We start from the raw sequence: 10,000 nt of genomic DNA, 5'->3' as shown, positions 1-10,000 counted from the left end.
CCAGTGGGCCCTGTTGTGCAGCTCCGCTCCAGGCCTCAGTCGGGATTATCCTCAGCTGCTCTGGTGTGGTCCACAGCGGCAGATAGGGAAGATAGGGAAGATAGCATCGGCCTAATTAGCCGGTTAAGCGCACAGCATTGTGGGATGCAGTGATTGTGTGACAGCAGCCGCTCGGCCTGCGCTCATGCCTTCAGTCAGATCATGTGACCGCAACACACACACACGTTTGTTTTTGTGACATATGGGGACTCTCCATAGGCGTAATGGTTTTTATACTGTACAAACCGTATTTACTATCCCCTTACACTGCCCCTAAACCTACCCATCTCACACACACACACACACACACACACACACACACACACACACACACACACACACACACACACACACTGCCCCTAAACCTACCCATCACACACACACACACACACACACACACACACACACTGCCCCTAAACCTACCCATCACACACACACACACACACACACACACACACACACACTGCCCCTAAACCTACCCATCACACACACACACACACACACACACACACTGCCCCTAAATCTACCCATCACACACACAGACACACAGACACACACACACACACACACACACACACACACTGCCCCTAAATCTACCCATCACACACACAGACACACAGACACACACACACACACACACACACACACACACACACACACAGGAAACATTCTGCATTTTACTTTCTCACTAAAACTCCTCCTGTGTGATTTATAAGCCTTTTGTAAAGTGGGGCCATGGGTAATGTCCTCATATTTCACCCTCTCCTGTAATACCTGTGTCATACCCATGGCATTACACACATTTGTGTCCTCATATGTCACACAAACAGCCCCCCCCCACACACACACACACACTGTGTTTAATTTAGATTTACTTGTTTCATACACACATTCTTGCGGAGCTGCTTATAATGCTTACGTACCCAATACCTAACCTTCACACACACACACACACATGAGCTCCCCATTGTTAATCCGTCGGGTCTTTGTGCACTGGAGCGCAGTCATGCTGGGACAGGAAGGGGCCGTCCACAAACTGATCCCACAAAGTCAGGAGCATGAAATTGTCCAAAATGTCTTGGTGAAGCATTAAGAGTTTCTTTCACTGGAACTAAGGGGCCAACCCCTGAAAAACAACCCCACCCCATAATCCCCCCTCCACCAAACTTTACACCTGGCACAATGCAGTCAGGCGAGTCCCGTTCCGCTTCCGCTTTGTTCTAATCCCACTAACAGTTGAGCGTGGAATATTTAGTAGTGAGGAAATGTCAGGAATGGACTTATTGCACAGGTGTCAGCCTATCACGGCCCCACGCTTGAGTTCACTGAGCTCCTGAGAGCGACCCATTCTTTCACTAATGTGTGTAGAAGCGTCTGCAGGCCGAGAGCTGGAGCTATACACCTGTGGCCATGAAGGGACTGAACACCTGAACTCTTTGAGTATGTCAGTGTGTCTTGTAGTATCCATGTAGTTTCCTGCTTTAGGACGTGTTCTTTTTCTGTCACTGGTCTGAAGTTAATTCTGAAGTTTTATTGCGTGAAGGAGCACAGATTAAGTCTGTGTGTGTGTGTGTGTGTGTGTGTGTGTGTGTGTGTGTGGGTTGGGGCATGTTTGTGTGACATATGAGGACCCAAATGTGTGTAATGCCATGGGTATGACACAGGTATTACAGGAGAGGGTGAAATATGAGGACATTACCCATGGCCCCACTTTACAAAAGGCTTATAAATCACACAGGAGGAGTTTTTATGAGAAAGTAAAAATGCAGAATGTGTGTGTGAAGGATGAGCACAGATTAACTCTCCGTAAGTGTGTGTGTGTGTGTTTGTGTGTCTGCTCTTGAAGTGCTCGAGTTAAGCAGATTATCTTCCGCACGGAGACTAGCGTTTGAGAGGAGAGTGAAACACTTCATTTATTTGGGTCTCCCTGTGGGATCAGAGCAGGATTTCCTCCCAGGACTCATGACTTCCTGTGAGACGGCATTAGCGGATAACAAACATCTCCACACACACTCCTGCCTAAACACATACACACACACACACACGCAGACTTCATTAGTTATGTGACAGGAGGGTCTCTGGAACAACACACACCCTCTCTGATCTGTGGAGGAAGAGTACATGAGCTGCTGGAGTACTGATGGAGGGATGAAATAAAGCTCAGCGATTGCTGGAGAGGAAGGGTTGAAGAGTAAACGCTGACCTCTGACCTCAGCGCAGTTCGTTCATCCACGCCTCTCACGCGTTAGCCCGCTGCCTCACACACACACACACACCCACACACACACACACTCTCACCCACACGCCAGCAGCGTTTCATGTGCCGACCACGAAATCACAGGAATTGTGCGTGTTCAAATGAGCCGTGTGTGGGAGCGCAGGATCTGTGTGTGTGTGTGTGTGTGTGTGTGTGTGTGTGTGTGTGCGCACACACGCACACACACGCACACACAAACGCACACGCGCACACACACACACACACACACACACACACACACACACACACACACACACACACACACACACACACACACACACACACACACACACACATTTGTTTTTGTGCCATATGGGGACATTCCATAGGCGTAATGGTTTATACTGCACACATCTGGCCTTTATTTAAGAGGGGCAAGAAGAAAGACATTTCTAAAGATATCCACAAAAAGTGTTGTTTAAAGTTTGCCACAAGCCCCCTGGGAGGCACACCAAACATGTGGAAGAAGGTGCTCTGGTCAGATGAAACCAAAAATTAACTTTTTGGCAACAATGCCAAACGTTATGTGTGGCGTAAAAGCACCACAGCTCATCACCCTGAACACACACCATCCCCACTGTCAGACATGGTGGCGGCAGCATCATGGTGTGGGGCTGCTTTTCTTCAGCAGGGACAGGGAAGATGGTTAACATTGATGGGAAGATGGATGGAGCCAAATACAGGACCATTCTGGAAGAAGACCTGATGGAGTCTGCAAAAGACCTCAGACTGGGACAGAGATTTGTCTTCCAACAAGACAATGATCCAAAACATAAAGCACAATCTACAATGGCTCAGAAATAACCATATCCGGGTGTTAGAACGGCCAAGCCAAAGTCCAGACCTGAATCCAGTCGAGGATCTGTGGAAAGAGCTGAAAACTGCTGTTCATAAACGCTCTCCATCCGACCTCACTGAGCTCCAGCTGTTCTGCAGGAGGATTGGGCAAACATTTCAGTCTCTCGATGAGCAGACCTGATAGAGACAAACCCCAAGAGACTCACAGCTGTGATCGCAGCAAAAGGGGGCGCTACAAAGGGTTAACTTAAGGGGCCGAATGCTTTCGCTAGACTCTGTATGACGAGTTTATTTGCCATCTCACGCCACAGTTCAGCTTTCGCCACACGGTTGACATAACATTTTCCCGTAATGTCATACAAAGCCGGCCTGTCCTGGATCATGCGGATCAGTTCTTCACGTGCCTCGGGCCGCACAGCCATATCTTTATACAATATTCACGTTTATAAACAGATGAGACAGGCGTTCTGTGTTCCCTCTTGAACGATCATCACCGACATGGAGCACGCCGAGGAAACTTAGTCGACGCACAAAAACTGCCCGACGGCCGACAGTCGGCTTGGTGTGTTCCGGCCTTAAGGGGATAGTAAATACGGTTTGTACAGTATAAAAACCATTATGCCTATGGAATGTCCCCATATGTCACAAAAACAAACGTGTGTGTGTGTGTGTGTGTGTGTGTGTGAGTTAATGTTTGACAGCACCAGCGGCGTTCTCGTCTAATGGAGCCGGTCTGCAGCTCTGACCTCTGTGTGTGTTTATCTGAGGGAAGAGCCGAGCGCGCGCCTCATGAATCAGAGCGACACACACACACACACACACTCATCATGAATCAGAGCGAGACACTGCGAGTGTTTCCTCCGCCGCAGGAAACGGCCGTCAGCTTTATGGAGCTGATGCTGAGCAGACGCTGAGCTGATGTTCTCCGAGGCTTTATGATATTTACTTAAACAGGAGGAATTTGTTGAGCGTAAATTTACGGCTGTGTTGGAGCTCAATAAAGCTGTGTGTTCTGTGTTCAGTGGCGCGGAGGTGTCTGGGAAAGCAGCGTCACAGCACACACACACACACACTAGCGCCATGGCCATCGTCAGGCGACGGTTCTCGCGCTTCACACGCGTCAGAGCGGTCAGATCACGTCCATCACAGCGGGACATTCACAGGTGCATGCTGGGACTGGGAGACCGTATACACACTGCACTGTCCAGTACAGCACACACACACACACACACACACACACACACACTAGACGAGACGTCATGATGCTTCAATTTACACCCATGACTCCTGTATGATAAGCTAATGCTGGAGAGAGAGAGCACACACACACACACACACACACACTCTCACTTGTGTGTTTGAACATCCAGTTATTGTGTGTGTGTGTGTGTGTGTGTGTGTGTGTGTGTGTGTGTGTGTGTGTGTGTGTGTGTGTGTGTGTGTGTGTGTGTGAGTGGCCACTTACAGCAGGGTAAACAGGCCTGCTGGGCCGAAGAGAGGCGTGAAATGCAGCCGCTGCACTGATTTATGAGCCGCAGAACCCCCGACTCACCTGACGCAACATGACACTGACGCACACACACACACACACACACACACACACACACACACACACACACACACACACACACACACACTCACTCTCACTGCCCGAGTTTATTGCTGAAGTCATTTCACGTCTCTCTCATCACCGTAGTAAGTAAAGCGTTTATTGGGCATGAGCAGGTTAGGGCCTGTAAGCACAAATGCATAAAAAGATATTATGTTTTATTCAGCAAGCATGAGACCTCTTATAATCTAAACTAAACGTAACTTATAAAAGATCATCAAAGATTCAAAGAATACAGCCGACAGAACTGGAGCAAGGAGCTCAAATGCAAATTAAGATTTCAAGTAATGAAAATTAATAGGAAAAAGAAACTAAGTTACATTAAAATAAGTGAATGTAAATATGATCAATAAGTTTGCTGATGGTTGTCATTAAGTATTGGAAGCAGTAGTGTGTGAGCGAATGTAAGTTTGCTAAGCAGGAGTGTGTGAGCGAATGTAAGTTTGCTAAGCAGGAGTGTGTGAGCGAATGTAAGTTTGCTAAGCAGGAGTGTGTGAGCGAATGTAAGTGTTTAATATGAGGAGGAAACTCGAGGAACAGCATTAATACAGACGACTGCTCCGCACAGAAGGATGAGGATAAATCAGGAGCAGTATCGCTAGATTTATTTTACAATAACTGTACATATGTTGAAAAGTTGTCTGTTTATTACGGGACGTTTTAGATGTGAAGTGTGGGAGGGCTGTGCCTCTAAACTTCCTCTTGTTTTAAAGTCATGCTTGCAGATGAAAGAACGTTATATTAAACTGCCACACTAATTAAGCCGCTGCCTTCTGCTCTGGGTGAGGAATCATTGCTCAAAGGAGGTGCAGAATAATACGTCGGTTGTAAACTTGACAAAAACCCAAAAGCATCTCGTGATCCATAAATCAGCAGAGCATCTGAGAGGTCAGTCCCCAAAGCCATATACTGTTAGAAAAACTATTCCAGATTATTAATTCAAGATAATTAAAGATGGTCTCTGATGTCCTGTAATGTCAGGTTTTCTAGAGTAGTCCTAATCTGAACACCAGGCATTAATCTGAGGATATTCTCACTCCTGTAAAACAGCGTACTGGGAAATATAGAGGAGCGGAAATATGGAAGGATTTGCTATTGCATATTATATATTTGAAAAGTAAAAAAAAACTAGTTGAAAAAATCTTTAAAGGAACATTTAATGGCACAATATCAAATAGTTGATTTTGCTATTTGGTGTGAGTTTTGGGTTTGGATGCTTCATGACTTTATTGCTGTGCATTGATGTATTTAGTTCTTGCTGTGACCTCAGGAAGAGGAGCCACTGCCTAGCTATTGGCTAATGGGGTCCAGATAAAGAAGTAACCTTAGATGAAAAAAGAGCATTTAGAGGCAGTTCCAGCACCACGTCTTGCCCAATGTCCTCCCCTTTTTTAGGCGTCCTCAGAGTGTGTCCATATGTGTGTGTGTGTGTGTGTGTGTGTGTGTCCAAAGCTGGTCCTGGTGGGCCACTGTCCTGCAGTCTAGCTCGCCTCAGCAGCCCTGTCTGAAAGTCCCTAGTGTGCCTAATAAGACCTGGATTAGCTGGTATAGGTGTGTGGAGTTTGGGTCGGAGCGGAAGTCTCGCGCCGGATTGGACGCCGGATTGGACGCCGGATTGGACGCCCCGTTATAGACACTCATATATTTAGAGTATAAAAATGACTAATGGGCAACATGATTGAATTTCACTTCCCTTCATAGTTTTGACATTTGGACATTATTGTTTAGATATTGACCTATTTTATCAAATTTCCTGTGGTGGTTTTGTCTGTGTGAGTGTGTGTGTGTGTGTGTGTGTGTGTGTGTGTCTCAGTGTATGTGTGTGTGTCTCAGTGTATGTGTGTCTCAGTGTATGTGTGTCTCAGTGTATGTGTGTGTGTGTGTGTGTGTGTGTGTGTGTGTGTGTGTGTGTGTGTGTGTGTCTCAGTAACTGCGTGTTTTGATTGTGATTTTAATATTGTATATTAATCAAGTTTCCTGTGCTCATTCACGCTGTTTCTGCTCTCACACACACACACACACACACACACACACACACACACACACACACACACACACACACACACACGTGTGTGTGTGTGTGTTTGTGTCAGTGTTTCCTGTGCTCATTCACACAGTTTCTGCTTACGTCCACACACTCTGAGACACACACACACGTGTGTGTCTGTGTGTCTGTGTAGTATGTGTGTCTGTGTGTGTGTCTCAGTGTTTCCGGTGCTCATTCACACTGTTTCTGCTCACGTTCACACACACACACACACACACACACACACACTTGTGTGTGTGTGTGTGTGTGTGTGTGTGTGTGTGTGTGTGTGTCTCAGTGTTTCCGGTGCTCATTCACACTGTTTCTGCTCACGTTCACACACACGTGTGTGTGTGTGTCTGATGATGTCATTGCTGAGGATGATCCCGTGCTGCCCGTCTGGGACAGCACCGGATGGGCAGATGGGCATGCTGGGATACGTGTGTGTGTGTGTGTGTGTGTGTGTGTGTGAGAAAGAGTATGTTGGAGAGCGTCCTGACGTGATGTCACTTCCTTCCATCATGTGTATTTTCTTCTGGCGTCGCTCCATGAATAAAGCACCTTTGATTGGTCCCTCAGAGCTCTGCTCGTCTCTGATTGGCTGACTTTCATCTTAGCCCGCTCAACAATAGTGACATCATAAACAGGAAGTAAGCTCTGCAGGAAATTAATGGACGTGTGAAACACATCCTTGATTTCATTCTCAGGTTATTTCACATAAACCAACACAAACTTGTGACTGACATTTTCCAGGGGTTGGCCCCTTAGCTCCAGTGAAAGGAACTCTTAATGCTTCACCGAGACATTCTGGACAATTTCACGCTCCCGACTTTGTGGGAACCATTTGGAGACGGCCCCTTCCTGCTCCAGCATAACCCCGCCCCCAGCCGCTGACCCCAGCGGGTCTTACCTCTAGACCAGCAATGCTGTGGTGCTCCTGAAGAACCCCTTTCCCAGCCTCTGAGCTGGTGCTTTGGGCGTGGAAGACTAAGAACCGATTTGAAACTAGGCTCCGGCTCCGAAACAGCTCCAGCTCTGCACTGGTGGAAAGGGGGTATCAAGGACCAAGCCCAACCCCTGAAAAACGACCCCCCCCCTCCACCAAACTTTACACTTGGCACATGCAGTCAGGCGAGTCCCGTTCCGCTTCCGCTTTGTTCTAATCCCACTAACAGTTGAGCGTGGAATATTTAGTAGTGAGGAAATGTCAGGAATGGCCTTATTGCACAGGTGTCAGCCTATCACGGCCCCACGCTTGAGTTCACTGAGCTCCTGAGAGCGACCCATTCTTTCACTAATGTGTGTAGAAGCGTCTGCAGGCCGAGAGCTGGAGCTATACACCTGTGGACATGAAGAGACTGAACACCTGAACTCTTTGGCTATACAGTGTGTTTGCACATCTTTAGGTTCAAAGTTAAAATGACAGTGTGAGCGCTAAGTTGGCAGTGATGATCTACAGGATCTGATGCGGTGGATCCGGCGATCAGGCATTTGGTGTGTGTGTGTGTGTGTCTGAACCCATGGAGTCTGGGTTTAAATTTAGCAGAGACAGAGGCCGAGTCCAGCTGATATCAGCACCGCTGAGCCCGTGAGAAAACAAGAATCAGCACAAATTATCACCGAAAGGCTGTTATCTCTCCGCTGTAAACACAGGAGCTGGAAAACAGCGGATGTTTGGGCAACTGGCTTTTGTTGGAGTTTAGTGGGGATGGACTGAGTTACGCTCAGCCCAGAACATCAGAAGCGTCAGGAACATCAGGAACAACAGGAACATCAGGAGCATCAGGAGCATCAGGAACAACAGGAACATCAGGAGCGTCAGGAACATCAGAAGCGTCAGGAACATCAGAAGCCTCAGGAACATCAGGAACAACAGGAACATCAGAAGCATCTGGAACATCAGGAACAACAGGAACATCAGGAACATCAGGAACAACAGGAACATCAGGAGCGTCAGGAACATCAGAAGCCTCAGGAACATCAGGAACAACAGGAACATCAGGAGCGTCAGGAACATCAGAAGCGTCAGGAACATCAGAAGCATCTGGAACATCAGGAACAACAGGAACATCAGGAGCGTCAGGAACATCAGGAGCGTCAGGAACATCATAAGCGTCAGGAACATCAGAAGCCTCAGGAACATCAGGAACAACAGGAACATCAGGAGCGTCAGGAACATCAGAAGCGTCAGGAACATCAGAAGCATCTGGAACATCAGGAGCGTCAGGAACATCAGGAGCGTCAGGAACATCAGGAGCGTCAAAAACATCAGGAGCGCCAGGAACATCAGGAGCGTCAGGAACATCAGGAGCGTCAGGAACATCAGGAGCGTCAAAAACATCAGGAGCGCCAGGAACATCAGGAGCGTCAAAAACATCAGGAGCGCCAGGAACATCAGGAGCGTCAAAAACATCAGGAGCGCCAGGAACATCAGGAGCGTCAGGAACATCAGGAGCGTCAAAAACATCAGGAGCGTCAAAAACATCAGGAGCATCAGGAACAACAGGAACATCAGGAGCGTCAGGAACATCAGAAGCCTCAGGAACATCAGGAACAACAGGAACATCAGGAGCGTCAGGAACATCAGGAACAACAGGAACATCAGGAGCGTCAGGAACATCATAAGGGTCAGGAACATCAGGAACAACAGGAACATCAGGAGCGTCAGGAACATCAGAAGCCTCAGGAACATCAGGAACAACAGGAACATCAGGAGCGTCAGGAACATCAGGAGCGTCAGGAACATCATAAGCGTCAGGAACATCAGAAGCCTCAGGAACATCAGGAACAACAGGAACATCAGGAGCGTCAGGAACATCAGAAGCGTCAGGAACATCAGAAGCATCTGGAACATCAGGAGCGTCAGGAACATCAGGAGCGTCAGGAACATCAGGAGCGTCAAAAACATCAGGAGCGCCAGGAACATCAGGAGCGTCAGGAACATCAGGAGCGTCAGGAACATCAGGAGCGTCAAAAACATCAGGAGCGCCAGGAACATCAGGAGCGTCAAAAACATCAGGAGCGCCAGGAACATCAGGAGCGTCAAAAACATCAGGAGCGCCAGGAACATCAGGAGCGTCAGGAACATCAGGAGCGCCAGGAACATCAGGAGCGTCAAAAACATCAGGAGCGCCAGGAACATCAGGAGCGTCAGGAACATCAGGAGCGTCAAAAACATCAGGAGCGCCAGGAACATCAGGAGCGCCAGGAACATCAGGAGCGTCAAAAACATCAGGAGCGCCAGGAACATCAGGAGCGCCAGGAACATCAG

General features: G+C 48.0%; 1 protein-coding gene across 1 annotated transcript in view; it reads left to right on the top strand.

Annotated features, from left to right (window-relative positions):
• The first annotated feature begins 4,174 nt into the window (after positions 1-4,174).
• Positions 4,175-10,000, top strand: part of LOC137045569 (trichohyalin-like) — a 9,598-nt gene continuing 3,772 nt past the window's right edge. The window contains exons 1-2 of the mRNA XM_067422276.1: positions 4,175-4,257; positions 8,458-10,000. The exon at positions 8,458-10,000 is cut by the window's right edge and continues 544 nt beyond it. Coding sequence (XP_067278377.1) covers positions 4,175-4,257; positions 8,458-10,000 — 1,626 coding nt within the window. The remainder of the gene's footprint in view (positions 4,258-8,457) is intronic.

Source organism: Pseudorasbora parva, chromosome 17 (genome assembly GCF_024679245.1).
Source record: "Pseudorasbora parva isolate DD20220531a chromosome 17, ASM2467924v1, whole genome shotgun sequence".
Lineage (NCBI taxonomy): Eukaryota > Metazoa > Chordata > Actinopteri > Cypriniformes > Gobionidae > Pseudorasbora > Pseudorasbora parva.
This window is presented reverse-complemented; position numbering and strand designations above follow the sequence as displayed.